General features: G+C 42.5%; 1 protein-coding gene and 1 long non-coding RNA gene across 17 annotated transcripts in view; one reads left to right on the top strand and one right to left on the bottom strand.

Annotated features, from left to right (window-relative positions):
* STRBP (spermatid perinuclear RNA binding protein) overlaps positions 1 to 17,388 on the bottom strand; it is a 74,288-nt gene that overhangs the window by 24,910 nt on the left and 31,990 nt on the right. For 6 of the 12 annotated variants that reach the window (XM_068210959.1, XM_068210960.1, XM_068210958.1 and 3 more), the window contains exons 6-17: positions 15,809 to 15,903; positions 15,306 to 15,401; positions 14,457 to 14,568; positions 13,770 to 13,867; positions 13,194 to 13,305; positions 12,392 to 12,484; positions 11,346 to 11,545; positions 9,189 to 9,350; positions 8,263 to 8,397; positions 7,605 to 7,745; positions 6,926 to 7,049; positions 4,991 to 5,035 (exon numbers count right to left, since the gene is read on the bottom strand). In XM_068210959.1, coding sequence (XP_068067060.1) covers positions 4,991 to 5,035; positions 6,926 to 7,049; positions 7,605 to 7,745; positions 8,263 to 8,397; positions 9,189 to 9,350; positions 11,346 to 11,545; positions 12,392 to 12,484; positions 13,194 to 13,305; positions 13,770 to 13,867; positions 14,457 to 14,568; positions 15,306 to 15,401; positions 15,809 to 15,903 — 1,413 coding nt within the window. Of the gene's footprint in view, positions 1 to 2,016; positions 2,463 to 2,624; positions 3,000 to 4,990; positions 5,036 to 6,925; positions 7,050 to 7,604; positions 7,746 to 8,262; positions 8,398 to 9,188; positions 9,351 to 11,345; positions 11,546 to 12,391; positions 12,485 to 13,193; positions 13,306 to 13,769; positions 13,868 to 14,456; positions 14,569 to 15,305; positions 15,402 to 15,808; positions 15,904 to 17,388 lie in introns of those variants that run through there. The other 6 variants (XM_068210965.1, XM_068210966.1, XM_068210964.1 and 3 more) reach the window with 6 other exon arrangements.
* The window catches only part of LOC137486062 (uncharacterized), a 60,926-nt gene that overhangs the window by 15,681 nt on the left and 27,857 nt on the right, over positions 1 to 17,388 (top strand). For all 5 annotated transcript variants that reach the window (XR_011005563.1, XR_011005561.1, XR_011005565.1 and 2 more), the window contains one exon: positions 1,684 to 1,773. This is a non-coding gene — a long non-coding RNA (uncharacterized lncRNA). The remainder of the gene's footprint in view (positions 1 to 1,683; positions 1,774 to 17,388) is intronic.

Below are 17,388 nucleotides of genomic sequence, written 5' to 3'. Positions count from 1 at the left end.
TTCTTTGAAGGTATTGAAACATCTAACACTTCCAAGGTTACCACTTTCTAAACAAAGAACTGACAGCTCATTCATATTTTCAGTAAAGCAGAGAAATGTAAAATATGCAGCAAGGGGGCAAGTTTACAATGTGGTTAGTAACTCCCAACAAATGACAAAAAATAAAAAATGACTTCTATAAATCATCTGAAATGACTGCCATCATGTTGGAAAAGAGCATAGCGCCCTTCATGTCTTTGAAATAAGAACAAGTTTTTGGCTTACAAATGTTTGTTGTATAGAATTGGTTCACAGAATATTTTGTTTGGAATTTTACAAGACTGGGGATTCAGGAAAAAAAAAGGAAACTACAAACAGTTGCCAATCAGGGGAACTCCAAAAGGGGGAATGGGGGGGGGAAATGTGTGCAGAGGAAAGAGTCCTTTAATGAATATTTGATTAACAAAATGGGCTCTGATCAGCCATGCTTTTTCTGCTCCGTGATGGCTTCCTTTCATCCATAGGCCAGCAAAACAGATCAGTGATTTCTGAGCACCTCTCAATTTGGCTCCATGCCCAGCCCTGCTCTGTGTTCCGTGGGTGACACCAGGCTCACCCTCCCGGGCCATCATCTACGTTTTATTAAAGTACCACCGACACCAAACGGAAGCGAGAGCTACGGCAGGAGGAGAACTGTGGAAATGTAAACACATTCCTAAGCACAAATACTTAGCTTAAGAATAACAGCTGCAGTTAATTCCAGGGAAAGCAGCTTGTTCTATAAGTCACCCCTTATTCAGCTTTTCTAATGTTTTTCTCCCTCTGAGGGGGCTGTGGGGAGGAGGAATTTTACACTGCTTTAAGCACCGCTCTTACAACACCTTCAACACAGATACAGCTCCCCTTGCCTCAGCAGCAGCGTCTGTTAGAGAACAGGGGATAAAGGCAAATCTTCGGAAGAGCAGGAACTAAAGCCAGCCTATGGAAAAGCAACGGGCGAGGGCTGAGGAGAGAGTGCAACCAACAATGCTGCTTATTTGTGGGGTGATACCTTAATAAAGACCACTGGAACCCCTTGTTAGAGCCCACAGCAGTCCACGATCCATGGAGACTCCAATCGTGGAGCTGGGGCTTATCCTGGAATTTCAGACAGGTGCACACACTCCTCATCAAAAAGAGGACTCTGGGTTTGAGCACCAACTCATGAAAAAGTACTGGCCTATGGCTGAAGTGTGTCACTTTTCACAGCAGCACTCAACAAGAACTGGGACAATTAAATAGCAAGTTTTCATGGGGACCTTGTTGCTGCTTTAGATTCTTATAAATGTAAGGGGGAAAGGAGAACCTTTGGTTTAATATACAATTGACAAATAAAATGCTTTCTGTAGAAATGGTGGATGGAAAATCAAGGGTGGGCAGACAATCTTAAAAGTGAAGAAGGCCACAAGAACAAGTGGATTTTTTTTCTTTTTTTTCTCTTTTTTTTTGTAAAAACAGAAAAGAAAGGAAAACGTGTAGTTTTTGAGCTCTAACGAACCTGATTGTAACCTGTTATTGTTGTCCTTTCTCTGGGCAATACGGGTGTAAGGTGTATCCCTGGAATTGCATCCTTCTGTGGGAACTTCCTTTAATACTTGTTTAATACTTGTTTCACAGAATGCAGCCTTAGACAGACTAATTCCCTTTGTTTCATTTGTTTTTCAGCATTTTGTGTATGAGTGAAAAGTCTTCTTGGATAATTAGGACTGTGTCTAAAATCACAGTTACAGTATGCTGATCTATAAGGAAACTCAGGTACTGATGCTTAACTATAAAAAATAAGATAAAACAATATTTTAACCCATATTTTACTAAGTTTATTACACACCATAATATTTACAAAGTTAAATGTTAACTGTAAAGTTTCTATCGTGTTTTTTTATTATTATTATTTTTATTTTTGTTTTTTAAAGAACTATGCCCTGCATTTAATAACCCTACAGCAATACAGGTCATTAACTGAGTCTGTGTGACTGCATTAGGAAACAGGCAGTACTCTTGTGTTACAACAAAACAGTTTATTTGTGATCAGTGTTTTATATTCTATACATCCTTCACAAATTTAATTTTACATAATCGGATACTTCATTTAAAACGTAAGATTTAAGCTTCTAGTTCTTCCCTATAACAGAAGGCTGGTATAAGTTATTTGAAAATGAGGTAACATTTCACAGAACATTTTTTTCAAGTTTTAGAGAACTAAATTTGCATTTTGTTAAAATCAAAAAGTAGGAAAAAGATGTTTCTTTACAAATGACTTTGCTCAAGTATGTGTTCAAAGAAAACAGGATAAAAAGGCTTTTTTTCTTCTAACATTCTGTACTGTACTGTGTTGTTCAATCAATAGGAATTAGCTTCTGCCATTTGCTAAAAGAATGAGTAGTGGGGAACGGGGTAAGTTGGGAATTTCATAACTGGTAACAGAACCATTCTCTTGGGTAAACCTACAGAGAGAAGAAAGGGAGAGGACTCCAAATAAGTTCAGCAATCCAAGAAAGTCAGATAAGAGCTTACAGTAATGTTCTCAGTAACCTTTTCCAGATCAGTCAGTCAATGTGATGTCAGCGTGCAGAGTCCCATAAACAGTAACGCTTCACCACTTTGCACTATTTCAGGCAGATGGTTATAGCTTAAAGTCTGCTTTATTTTTGTCCTGGTGTTTGGTAAAATTAAGGAAGTGATATTCTCAAAAGCAGAGTGTGTATTTGGACTTGAAGCTCTATTTCATAATCTTTATGGTAATTAATCTCTACTAGTTTGTTCTACATTGAGGTAATTTCACAGGCCAGTTGCAATTGCGGATATTGTAGACAGGCACTGCTGTGCATAAAATACAACTCACAGGGAAACTGTTCAGCAGTTTTGATCAGCATCCAGGTAGGTCAGCCAAAAATCAAGCACCTACAGTAAATTCTGCATCTGCTTCCTTATTCTGCACTTCCTCTCCTGTGTTGAAGTGGTAAATCTGGAAAGATTGACATCTGCCTGATTTCATTATTATTTTAGAGTTCTTGTGGCCTCACAAACTTCTGCACAATTAAAGGTTTGTTTGGTTTTTTAATCTTGCCTATTTAAATTCTAGTATTTAACCTATGTATCCATTTAGAAATCACAAAGCAGCAACAGCAGGTATTCCAGAGCACCAGATGATCAAAGTGAAGTTTCCCAACATGCAACAGCTTACAAAGGCAAAGAGACATGTTTACCTTACAGCCAAAAAGCATTATCCCAGAACTTCGCATCACAATCATAAGACATTAAGAACAGAAACTCTTTATGTGAAAAATGGGGGCATCCAATTTCACAACGCTTTGAAGTCAGTGATATGTCACATATATACACCTAAGTGCTTAAAATCCAGCTCACAAAATAGGCATAATGAGAAAAAAATCCCATGCCAGAAGGAATGAATGAAAAAAGCAAGAAAAGCTTCAGGGAAACTTGATAACAGTTGTATTCCTGCCTTCAGCAGGGAAAGGATTCCTCATGTCACAGTGTGTCACTGCTTGTAAAAACACAGACATGCAGATACCAGTAATCCTAGTTATACTCCGAGACTGTTGCTTGAAAAGAACCGAGGGAGTTTTTAAAAAATCCATACCCCAAACTAAATTCCCTTTCATTTTTCTCTGAGAAAACTTGTTGCTGTTCCTTGTGTGATGCACCACAAAGGACAACACTCCATGGGACAGCCCTGCTGGCAGCTGCCCTTCTGTCAGAGGACGGGGCCAGCCAGCAGGTGTAAAACTAGAGAGGTTTTACTGGAGAGTAAAACCAGTTCTTCAATTCTGTGGGAGAATTCTACACTGAACACAGCCTGTGGGCCCATTCTCCCTCTCAGTGCAGAACTGGACCAGCTGGTCTCAGTCAGGCAAAGCAAACATTTTCCATAAAAATAAAAGCAGCATTTTTGCCCTGTTAGAGCTCATACCTCTAGAAAAGTCATGTAATTGACATTTCAAAATATTTTTAACTTTTATAATGATATCAGGGGAGTTGGTATAGCCCAAGTTAGACAGATTTGGGAGGAATGACTTATTACAAATGCTAAAAAGCAGAAGTTTCCCATATGAAAAACTCCAGGCCTTGAAACATGCCAGTCATTTGAGCAGCAGACTGTGAGCAGTCCCTGCCACAGGACAGGTTGGTGGGACTGGTCCTGGTGGGCTCACGATGTGTGTGCCAGGACATATCACTGACTCCAAACTGCCCTGCTCCCATTGCCACATAAACCTCATTCAAAGTAACCAAAAGGGCCGGTTAGAGGAATGCATTGTTAGTCCAGCGTAAAACAAGCCAGTGGGGAGGGAGAAGCCGAGTTAAGGAAAAACCTTCCATCACAGCTCTCTGGTTATCAGCTCATTTTACAATCTCCATGAAACCAGTGCTTTGCCAGCCTAATAGAACATGTTTCTTGGTGAAAAGCATTGTGGCAAATGACCGTGTCCTGGCTGCCTCACACACTGATTGCTACCAGCACTGACTACCCAGAACCCATCCTGGTGTCCCAAGCAGTGGTGTTTTAGCCTGCAGGGGTGGGGGGTATTTGCCCATAGACTTCAAAGAGTTGACAGCATTAAGGGAGCTTTGTCCACAAGTCACTTACACTTGGGGACAAACATTTCACCAATGTTACTGGAATGCCATTTAGCTAAATCTGGGTCAGAGAGATGCTGAAATAGGCCCTTCGGTAGTCTTTGAATGGAGCACAGACTGGCTGTAAAAAGTAAGGGAACTACTTTGACTGGGTTCCAGTATGAAGGGAACAGGCAATTAGAACAAGCAGTCCTTCCACAGACCAGGCAAAGCAGAGGCAAAAAGCTACTCCAACCAAAAAAGAACCACAAGGTTATGGCATAAAAGTGGTGTTGTTGTCATGGTTTAAGAGCTTAAATCTCTTTGAATTTCTCCTTGGACTGCCACAACAGTTTCTGCATCATTTCTAACGTGTTAATTACAGGGCTGTACGTACCGTAGGCTGGTGCCGCTGTGCTGTATCCGTATGGTGCTCCATAGCCTGCAGGGAAACAGAGGAGGGAGGGGGTCATTCCCTGCCCTGCCTGTCAGTGTTTGCACACCTGCACATGGGCAGGGATCCTGAGCCTGAAGCTGGAGCACAGCAAAACTAAACTCACACCGATACATACAAATACCGCTGAGAGCGCTGCAGTGTTCCTATGCGGTGGCCAGAAGGACAAGCTGCCAGGGACTTTTTCAAGCCTCAGCATCAGAGAGTTAAAATTCCCTATTTCATTTCCTCAGCATTTTCTTTTCCACTGAATCCCTCGAGTCTGCACTGTCAGAGCATGGAGCTGGCGTGACACAGACATCCCATATTTGCTTATGTTCTTCTTAAAACACAAATGCAGTCTATGCAGAGAATAGTCACTTTTCTAAATTTCCTCTAAAAAGAGAGCACTGGATGCCTGTGGCAGATGTCACGTCCCCCTTAGTAAAGCTCCTGGCTTTCTCTGCCATGTCTAACAGACAGAGTTCCACAGAAGATATGTGAACACCTCCACACAAACAGATTGTTTTTCCCCAGAGGGCAGAGTGTGACTCTGAAGTACTTGAGAGAAAAAGCAACACAGGTAACACCAGCATTGGTTTCTACATGTCAGTAGTTCATGAAGGCTTTACAGGTTTGTTTTTTTTTTTTTTGTCTGGTGAGACTGCTGGTGTCACTCCAAAAAGTAAGAGATTTCTGAGAAGAATAGGAGATGGAGAGAAATAATCTGTGAAGGCCAAGGCCAGTAAAAGCTTAACTACAGCAACTGGGAAATTAAACTTATTTCTGGAATAATTCCACATTGGCAAGAAGCATGCCCCTGGCAGGTTAAAGTGTCTCTTAAATGACTCCTCAGGCAGACAGACAGTTCCAAAAACAATGTTAACAGCCATTAAAAATGAATTACTGGGGTTTAATACTTAAAATGACATGAACATACAGGAACAATGAAGAGGACATGCTGCCAATGGTGCCAGGCAGGAAGGCTCCCAAACAACAGGGCTGTGCTATTAGCACGTGCGAGCTGCTGGAGGGTGTAATTAGAGCTGATGCTGTAATCTGGAAACCTGAGCATGAGGACTGGAAGAGTCATTTTTTGGAAGCTGCTGCTGGATTTGCTTTGACTAAGGCATCTTCAGCATCTCATTCTTAGAAATCTGTGGTTCTTATAACAAGTGAAAACAATATCTGGATTCCTTTCTCTTGTCACCCACAAACCTCAGACATGCTGTAGAGTCACAAAGAAAATGCACTTTGAAAAGTAATTTGAGGATGGAGAAAGCGATCATTTCATGAACATTTTCTTGTGAAAATGTGAAACGGGAACCAGAAGCCCTTGAACTTCAGAAGCTGTTTCTGCTAATCAGAACAATGCAGTGCGGGTGATGATTCCCCATCAGCCAGAGTATGAAAAGAAATTCTTTTATTTCTGGCCACCACAGAAGCTACTACTAGATGCTTCCAGGTGGAATTCATGTAGAGGGTTTTTGGGAGCTCAGGGACTCTTGAGCCTGCTGACTTCATGTTCACAAAGGATTCCTGGAAAAGGCTCTCCTAATGCTAAATCAGCACATAATCCAGAAGGTTCTTAGGTAGGAAGACAGCTTTGGGAATTGTGCCATGGCAGTGAACTATGAAGACAAATCATAAAATAATAAAGCCAGGAAAGCCATTATGCCCATAACTGTGTGCTCTGTGCACACAGAGCTTTGAGCTGCACGCTCATAAAGGATACACTCTGCCAGCTTTCCAGCTCTTTCATTTATTTAAACCCCCATGAAGCCTTCTGCTCCATGTCAGATGGTTAAAGGAATCACTTGCACAGGTGAATAACACACATGAAAAAGAACACCCCAGCAGACAAATACGAAACTGTCAGCTACAAGTGTGGTGCCTTACCTGGTGTTAGGTATCCAGTAGCAGCAGCTGCCCCAACAAATGCCCCTCGTGTTAAAGCACCTCGTCCTCTGCCTCGAACAGCCTGGACTGCTGCAGAAACAGCTGTATTGACAACCCCTTTAGTCTGCCCAGAGTGACAAAAAATAGCAGTTCAGAGAGAGTGTTGCAGGAATACAAGGCCACCTGCATTAAATCATCCCCTTTGAGAGGGCTCTGTAAACATGCCTGATGTGCCAGGCTGGCTGAGCACAGACTGGAGAGTGCTGTGCCAAAGGATGTGAGTGACAGGGACACAGCGGGTCCCTGGCCCTGTCACTGCCTGCAGAGCCCAGCACGTTCCCTGTGCTCAGCCCTGGCAGTCCCTTCCCTCAGACTGCGCCTTATTTACTTCAGATTTGGGCATGAGTGAACACTGCTGGCTTCTGAGCCTCTCTCTGCTGCTCCTCCCTGCTGTCTTTCCCACTCTTTACAACCTTCTTCAACCTACAGCACTGGTTTTACATCTCCCTTACCCTCCTGAACCCACAATACTGCAGCAGGGCCAGGGTTTCACCCCCACACAACCAGCTCGCAACAACACCAGCCTGTGTTAACCTCACTTTACTAGAATGCTGCCTCCTCTATCAAAAACCAACTCAGACCTGGGAAAATGGTCCAAAAAGCAAGTTACAGTTCTTACCTGAGGAAGAATCTTCTTTTTCTTGTTATTTGCTGCATTAGGCCCAGAAAACAGTTTTTCAAGTGCTGCTAATGCAGCACTTGCTTTTGCTACTTTCTTGTTTGGGCCTGCACCTCTGAACTTCTGCCCATCTACTTCTACCTGAAAATTAAGACACGAATTTATGCCTAGTATTGATCCACAGGAACATCATGCTGCACCCACTCAGCTGACCCATAACTTCAGTAGGAATAAACATCCTTAAGTGTGTTACATGACAAATTTCTATTGATTCTAGATTTAAAACTGCTAAAGGATATCAAGGTTATCCTGGGAACCAGTGTGTCACAGATACTGGGAATCTGGAAACCACAACTGCAACTCAAAGAGGACCGGCCTATCTGTTGGATACTGGATTTAGCCCATACCCTAGAGTCTTCCTTGTCATGAAATTCTGGTCAGAATCCAGTTTTAAATCTCACTGTATTTTCCTAAAGTAAAAAGGCTATTCCTTTCCCCAGCTGAATCATCACAGCAGCAAAGAGATACATAACCTGAGCAATCACCACCACCGATGTGCATTGCAAAAGGCAAAATAGCAAAAATGTGAGCTGCAGCAGCAAGTGACTCTGCTACACCATTAATAACCCCTCCCCAGCTGCACCTCTGCCCCACTCACCTCCATCACAAAGCGCTTGTCGTGGCTTCCCCCTGTTTCAGAGATGAGCTCGTACTTCAGACCTCTTCTCTTTTCATTGAGCTCCATCACCGGGTTTTTGCCACTTGCTGTGAGTATGGGACCCTGAGTTCTTACCTAGAGAGACATGCAGGGTGTGACTTCAGAGCCCTTCTCCCTTCAAAAGGCAGCCAAACCTCTGCACACCTGTATCACAGGTAACGCTGCCCTGGCTGCAGCACAGCCTGCGATGCTGGCACAGCACAGGGCAAGTCTCTAAAGAAGGGCAGGAGGACAAACAATGGTGCCACAGAAGTCACACCCATCTATTTCTGTTGGTGAGGGCTGCTATCCTCATGGCCTGGTCTGGTGCCTGCACAAACTAAACATGACACCAACTGCTCTTGGAATTGCAACCCTGGGAGAATCCGAAGCTGAAGGTGGGGCCATGGTGTCAAGTTCCTTGAAATCGAAGGCTTTCTCACCGAAGGGAGAGACTGGCCTTCCCAGCCCTGCACACGTCTCTGCTGTTCCACCTAATTATGTCCTGGCACTACCAAATTCAGACTGAAGAAATCTCATGTCCTGAGTCATGTGTTTTAGTAGAAATGTCTGTAACTGTTTGGAAGGGAAGGTAAAGCTGAGATCTCAGCACACCAAATCAGTCTGCAATAGAATTCTCTCAGCTATGGATAAAAACAGGACAGTTCCATTAAAAATACCCCATTTGCATTTCCCTAGAAATTTCTCAGTGGACTAAACATGTACATGGTTTGAGTTATCCATGATTACACACTGTCTGGAAATTGTCTCCCAGCTGAAGAAATTCATGTTTTACCATTCTGACAAGTAGAACAGAAAAAAAAAAAAGAAACATGAAACCCCAATCCCCACACTTCTATCTTTTGTGCTTTCAATGCAATCCTTACCTCTAGGGTAGCGGAGGTGTCAGCTGTGGAATTGCCAGTATTATTATTGCTTGAGATTGAAGACGTTGTTTCATTTTTACCTTCAGTATCTGATTTTTCATCAGAACTTACACACTCCACATCTGCATCAAAACCTGTTGGATACCCCATTGCTTGTAAAACCTACAACAAAGCCCCATGAAATGAACTGTGACAGAGGCAGCAGAACAGGAACAAATACAAAGCTGATCACAACACAACAAACAGTCCACCATACACTTAAAAAGGGCAGATTCCTTAGAATATTAGTTTTCTCCTATTTGAAATGGGGATATCCATTTCAGTGGTTATCAGTAGGGAATACAGTATCAATGGGAAAACAATTTCAGGTTTCCAAAAGTGGAATCAACACAAAGCAGAATTTTAGTCTCAAAGATACTCATGAGCATCATTCATCATCTCAAGAACTCCTTGTAAAGTAAGAAATCAAAGACACTGTTTAATAGCCTTAAAGGAAATAGTTTTGTGCATGATTTCCCCCCTGTGTCTATGGACAGATCAAGAGACAGACTGCGGGGCAAACGTGACAAACAGTTTTGTGAGAATTCGAGCCTTGTACAAGATGGTACTTCTGGAGCTCAGTTCCTTCAAAAACATCCTCCATGAGCAAGGCCAGCCTCTCCCTTAACCAGCTTCCTGACCCAGCTGCACAGAGCTACCACACATAGGGCAAGGGAAACTGAAAGGAACCCGAAACTCTGCTGAAAATTTAGGGCCAAGAACAAAGTCTGCAAAAATGATTGTGTTCGAACCCTGAGCTGAGAACTGCCCGGGTAACCCCTGGCTCAGCTGCCATGCAGTTGGGGTACATCTGGCTGTGTTTTCAGGGCTTCTGCATTTTAAAAAGGTCAGATTAGAAAGTGAAATCTCACATTATTCCCTCTTATAAGACTGGAAGGCAGGGTCTTGGTCTGCTGAGAAGGGAAAGAAAGAAAGAGAAAGAAAAAAAAAAGCAACTCTGGACTACAGCACCCATTTCCTCTTGGCTTGAATCGTGGATGTTTTGATGTGTAAATTTAGTGAAAACAGAGCTGGGTCGGCACCAGCACAGATCTGGCTGACGCAGAGAGGTTCAAGGGCAGAGCAGTCACAGTTTTTCAGGGCAAGTGGGTTTTTTGGGCTTTTTTTTTTCTGTTGTTTTTTAAACTGCAGAGAGGAAGGCAAAATAAAAGAATGAGGCAGAAGGTCTGGAAGGACACACATGCAGAGAGCTACTTTTCCTGAAGGAATAACACAGGCCCTCAGATGCTTCTGGACACTTTGAACTTGAAAGCACATAGGACAATAGGATTTTCAAAACTGAAATCAAAGGAAAGCAGAAAGTTGCCAGATGAAGATTCTAAAAAGGAAATTCTTGTTCAAAATAAAATGAGGCACAGAATGACAGATGGGCCTGTTCCTATCAGAAGAGCAGTTCTATTAACAGGTGTTCTTTTGTAGACTCGTTTAGGTTGGGAAAGACCCTTAAGATCATTGAGTCCAACCATCGACTACCCCAGCCCTGCCACGCCCTCCACTGAGCCATGTCCCCAAGCAGCACATCTGGTGGATGCTCACATTGGGCATTCCAGTCTGTCCTGCTGTCACGTAGAGCACCTACAGGAAGCAACAGCAGCTTGACCAGTCTCTGAATGATACCAGTGTCCTACTGGAAATTTGACTGGAAAAATCATTGACATGGTTTACGCAGTACACAGAGGTACTCTTCAGGCACTGAGCACAGAACTCTATTTCCAGGAGCTCAAAAGCCAGGAATGGACACAAAGAAGGAGGGGGAGAAAGAAGCAGCCACCAACATGCCACTTCCAAACCAACAGGAGGAAGGAGTAGAACAGAACACAACTAAACCCCTCCCATCCAGAATTTGACCACCACATTCAGTCCACTGCAAATGAGCTGACCTGTAGAGCCCTGGGACTTTCTTCCCCCCGGCTAGCACAAAACCAGTGATGCTTTCTGAACCATGCCCAGCTGTCTTTAGAGCACACAGTGAGCAGCTCAGCTTTTTTTTTTTTTTTTTTTTTTTTTTAATTTTAAGCTTGCATATTATTAGCTCTAAGCACATTTTATACTCCATCCCAAGATCTTGGGTTAGCAGATTATTTCAGGCTGCCTTACCTTCACTGCCACATGGAGCTTGGCTGTTTTCTTAGAAGGTCCTGATGCTTCATAAGTCGTACCATCAACATCTACAGACATTGTGAAGACTGGGGCATGGACTGGACCAGACTGTGACAGCAGCTTATACTGAAGCCCTGGCCTGATTTGGTTCAGCCTCATCAGAGCATTCATGAGATCTATTGCTTTACTATCTAGTACTAGTACAAGATAGTAGAAGGGGTGGGGGAAGGAGGGGAAAGGAAAATGAACAAAACAAGATGAACAGAAAAATGAAACAGTTTGCATTTCAGTGCCTTCTGCCTGTATCAAGGAGCAAAACCATCCCTCAGTCTCTCAAGAGGGTGAGGAGAGCCATAACACTGTTAAGTCATTAATAAGCCATTCTAATTTGGGGTAACAACTGGTTTTATATTAAAAACATTCTGCTGCAGCTAGCTGTATTCCTCCTGCCTGCTGTAAAATGAGTAACAAGTTTTATAGCTAATGGGGAACCACATCCAGAACTGGCATCCAAGTAGCACAATGAAAACACCCCCCAGAATGACTGGATCCCAGAATGACTGGATCCCAGCAATGCCAAGAGATTTCTAGCCTGTGCATATGTGCAAAATTAATGTTTTCCAGATTACACATCTTATTTTCCTTGTAGGAAATCTTGAGAGACCAACACCTAACTCAGGAAGGGGAAGAGTGAAGAGAGTGCAATCTTCACTCAGCAAAGTCACTGCAGTACTTTAAAAAGACCCCACAATACAGGGATGTTACCATTAAAATACCTCAGCTGCTTGGGCAACTTCAGTTCTGGTGTAACTTGATGGGCAATCCCATTTAAAAATGCAAATCATTCAGTTAGTAAAGCATGTCAGGGGAAATTCAGATGCACAGAGATGTGTTTGACATTCTGAATGCGGGGTGATAGAGACAACAGTTTTGTTCCAAAGACTTTTTCACATGCTCTACCACACCAACACAGAGAACCCTTTAAAGCAGCTCCCCCTGTACAATAGATCTTTGAAAACAGAGTGGAGAAGTGCTACACTTACTTTTCCTCAGATTACGCTTCATCTTTTTATTTGGATCTTTATCATCCCCAACACTGTCTTCAAACGGCCTCTTCAGAGCAGATGAGCCTGTACCTAGGGTATAAAGTTCCTTGTAATATGGATATGCCATTAGGAAAACACGATCCCACAGCAGGAGTCTGATTAGTCCCACACTGTTCCTTGCTTGTTTTTAGAGAACAGAACTCCTCTATCAGTCACAGCTTTCTTACTGCTACATGAAAGCCAATACTGGTTTACTGCTCACTCTACCAGGCCAGGCAGGATCTACCTCTGTGTCCAATACCAGGTGTGGCATAAGTACTGCAAACCTGCAGTGCTGTTTTCCACATTTAGTCTAAGCAAGACCTCCAACAGTTTTTACAAAAAATATACACGTGGGAATTTTTTTTAATAGATATATATTGTTTTCTAGGAAGAATTTTTGAATAATTCTTACTATGGAGATTCATTATATGCTTTTTGACACATGTGCAGTCTCTCCTCGGCAGCATAAGAATCAAACACTACTTCTGCTCATTGGATGCCAAGGGACTTTGTGCTTAAAGATAATCATCAGCTGTATTATGGCTGTTCTGCCTCTCATCTCCTGGTATTTCTGGAGACCAGAACTTCCAGATTTTATTCTCACAATGAAATATATATTTTTTTAAAAATCACCCCACATATAACAAAGAAAAGCTTCTACTTCATGTTCACAGCACATAATTCAAAACTTCACCCATTCTAAATTAACTCCTAGTTTACTGCCCAGTTAGTGACTTTTGGAACAAATAATACCTACCTTCTTTGTCACTTACTGACCAGGAATATTTCTGAAATGACTTATTTGATGGGAGGGGATCCATTTCCAAAACTTTATAGATCTGCCCAAAGGCTGATAATCTGAGCGCGTGCTGAAAGGGACAGTAGACACACACATTAATCACAGCAGGATTTCACCTCAGTTGCTCAAGTTTTTTAGTAAGTCTTTAGACACAAAACTGCTTCTGTGGTTTTGACAGACAAGAAGACAGCTTTTACAGCTGGCCTCTGCAATAGCTGTGGAAAATGCTAATGTCTAAAAACATAAAACTCATGAATTTCTGTAACACAGAGTACAGGGCACACTGACAGGGAGCCCACCCAGGGGCTCTGTGCTGGGAGCAGAGGTGGGATGCACAGGCATCCCACTGCCTCTGCAAGGATAAGATTTCACACACATTTAACTCTTGCACTCCTGAACTATGGTTTAACCTTTCCAGGATAGTGCAGCACAAGAACTGTCAGGACTGCCATGAAAACAAGCCATCCTGGCAGAGAATACATGGTGCTAATGAGCTGGATTCCTCACTGTTGCAGCACACACAGAGTTCCCTACCTGAGCACTGTGTGTAATGGCTTCTTTTTGCTGAACTGTCATGTAAGACAAAGCGTCCGTGGGCTCGCGCTCGCAGGGGTCGTGCAGCCCCGGGCCCCCTGGCAGGGAGAGGAACGGGGATTACTGAGGGGAACGAGCAGCAGTGTGCAAACAGGGACTGACAGAGCAGCTGAGCCCAGCTGCTGCACAGTGGGCAGCACCCCTTCTCCAGCAGGGAGTCAGGCTTCACACAGTGCAAACTGACCTGAGGTTTTATACCCTTGCAGTGGCCACAGACTTTATCAGGGTAAACACTGCACATGGCTGATAAGTGATAACATTAACTGAAATCAGTAGAAATGGAAGAAAACACATAATTTGGACAGATATGTAGATTTCAAAGAATCTGTAGAAACCAGATAATCATTAAGTCAATTTACCTGCAACCCCTTAATAAGGTAGGATTTAATTTATAACAAATCTAACATTCCCGTTAACTTCTCCTGCAGTGGCAGTATCATTCACACAGTTACTACTATGCAAAATCCTTTCTTTTAATTTTATATTTTAAAGAAAAAAACGTCAATTTCACTCCACGGCAGGTTCAGAGTTCACAGCAGGCATTTCTCATGTAATCCTACAGCAACAGCTAAATGTTAAGGTGGGCTGACCATCCCTTTGTGCTCTGGAGTTCATTTGGCCCCTTACCAGGAAGCAGAATTCCAGATGCCAAGCACTCCATCACTCGTCGCAACGCTTCCCCAGCGCCCAAAGGTCTATTACAAGTACCTATAGATTTTTCACATATAAGCTCGAGTGGCTAGAAGACATTAAATTACGATTAGTATGGACACAAGGGTAACTGTGACTGAAAGTTAAAAATGGGGGGCAGAGGGGATGAACATTCACATCAGGACACTTTGCTTGTAATCCACTACAGGTCTAAGGGACAGAGACCTGCCCCAGAGGAGGCCATGTACTTGTGCAGAGCACATCTTTGTTCCCCCTGGTCTGAGTCACCTTTTGAGGGCTCAGGCTGCTCTCCACTGTCTGCCCAAAAAGTCAAAGAGGAGGGGTCTCTAAAGTCAAGCCCGATGAGTGATCTCTCCTCTCAGAGGGTTTTCAGTTCCACACAAGAGAAACACCACCTCTGCTGCCCTACAGAGTGTTCCTCTCCAGGCACACAGAGCAAACCTGCCCCAGGAAAGGGCGACAGCCACTGGCAGGAGTGGCATTGTCACGGGAGCAGGATAGTTTTGGAATACTAAACGACAGGGATGGAAGGCAACAAGTGGGGTCTATTGCCAATCCTCCTGAATGTGCAAGGCCCACAGCAGTGTGTCCCGTTCCATGGCATCAGTGTGTCCCTTTCCATGCATCAGTGTCACAGACTCGAGGACTACCTGCCTTCTCTGCTCTACACAGGGAGCAGTTAATGGGGAGCAAAGAACAGGGGTGGAAGGAGGAGTCCCATACAAGACTCTGCTTTCCCCAGTCCAGACACTGCTACAACTCTCAGGAGATCTGACACATGACCTCAGCTCTTTCTGTACTTACCCAGCCTTTCAGCGGTGCCCATGTGGGGACTCTGTTGCACAAATCCCGCAGAATACGAAGGACAATTACACATGATTTTAGTCCATTTGCCCTGGCCTAAAACAAACAAAGTGATTCCAATACACCTGCAAAAGCCTGGTCTTCAATTTTGCTTTTTTGTTTTTAAATGCACAGAGTCCTGGGATAGATTTTAAATTATTATTACTTAATACTTAATCAGCTTCATGCAAAATAAAAACAGTTATATAAAAGTACACTTGAATTTAGAGAGACGTATAAAAAAGGCAGCGAAATGTCAAGATTGCTTTTGTAGCCTCATGACAACTCTGGACCAGCTGTCTCCCTGTCACGTTTGCCCTCGCACAGTACAGCACTGGGTTGGAATTCTAGACCTTTGCTCTAGAAGGGACTAGTCAGAAATTAAAGAGGCATTAAAATTAAAACTGTCTCAAATTAAACCTCGCAAGGCTACAATAACAACAAGGTAAGAACAAAGAGCCAACCTGAAACCATTTGGCGTGCCGCAGAGACGCCAAGGCCTCCAGGCATTTCTGCCTGTCCAATAAGTCCGGAGGATCTTTCATCGCAACATTATCTACTGGTAAAAATGGGATAAAAAGAGACAGATACAATTTGACCAAGGGGTTTCTGTCACAATACAAAAAGAGCGGCAGCATCTCAATGAGATAATAAGACTCCCAGAATTTAAGTGCACGGTGTTATTTCATTTAAACAAGCCATTAAAGATAGTAAATGTGCACATGTGCAACAGAAGCAAAGGCATTCACTCCTTGTAAAATAATAGTAATAATAAAGATGACCACTGCTACAGACAATCTGGGATCTTATTAAAAATGTAGAACACATTTCAGGGCAGAAAATAGCTCTATAGCACTTTTCCTTTTTTTTTTCTGTTGGGATGTATTGGGCTTTTTTTTCCTCTTCTTTGTGACTTTTATTCCACAAAGGTGGCACAGAATTTCAAAGCTTCTTTGGACAAGAGGAAGATATTCTCAGGGGGTAATAAAATAAAATGTAATAGGCAGAAAGTTAAATTACATCCATGCAATTACTGAGCATTCCAAAGAAAAACACTGAATGTATTTGAAATATTACTGCATGAACAGTACTAGCCAGTATGATTCAATGAAAGAAATATACAGGAAATGCTAGTATGATACTTTAGTTTAATTAGTCTTTCATATAACCAGAGCATATGAAAAAGTGGCTTTGGTAACTTCCAGGTCATTAATTTATTTGAGAGGAAGTGCCCTCATGGAAAAGCTTCCCAACAGCAACTGAAACCAACAGAGGAAATTCAAAGATGCATTTGAGAGACAAGACACTGATATTTTCTGTCCAGGTTTACACTTTTTTTGCCTTTCCCCCCTTCATCAACCAACTTGTAACAAACTGCTTTTAGCAACCACATCCAATTCTATATTAAGGGGGATTCTCTATCAGTCCTTTCTTCCATATTTATTTTATTTTAATCCAGAGGAGTTTGTAACATCCAGATTCTGTGGAAACTCTATATAAATGACAGTTTCTACACTTCTGTGAAATCACATTACAAGATACTTGTTTTAGCTGATGTTTAGAACAACTGGAACAACAAAATCAATCTATGGCTTAACTAAGACCTTGAATATGACATTTTCCTATGAATATATAGTTACTCTTGACTTAAAAATAATTTGGAAATACACTCTTTTCATTATTCATAATGGTTAATTCTCCAGGCCTTCAGAGACCTTTGCAGAGATGAATGAAATACTAAATCCATTCCAAACTGAAAACTCTGCTAGATGAGCAAAATCCAGCAAGACATCTAAAATACCAGGACAAGTTATGAGGAAAAAGTACCATCAGTTTGTTAGTGCCATCTCCAAGGACACTTCCATGGGTTCCACTGAATGGGATTGGCTGCATAAGCAATTGCTTCTTTAATGTTAAGGCTGCCTCTCCTAAGCCATTTCCTGGGAAGGTTACTCTGGTAAAAGCACTTGATGTTATGATGAATAAGAGTCCAAAGCAAAAAAAAAAAACCAAAAAAACAACCAAACAAAAAAACCCAGTGTAA

Source organism: Anomalospiza imberbis, chromosome 21 (assembly GCF_031753505.1).
Source record: "Anomalospiza imberbis isolate Cuckoo-Finch-1a 21T00152 chromosome 21, ASM3175350v1, whole genome shotgun sequence".
In the NCBI taxonomy this organism is placed as follows: domain Eukaryota; kingdom Metazoa; phylum Chordata; class Aves; order Passeriformes; family Viduidae; genus Anomalospiza; species Anomalospiza imberbis.
The sequence above is the reverse complement of the archived record's forward strand: the minus strand, read 5'-3'. Positions and strand labels throughout refer to the sequence as shown.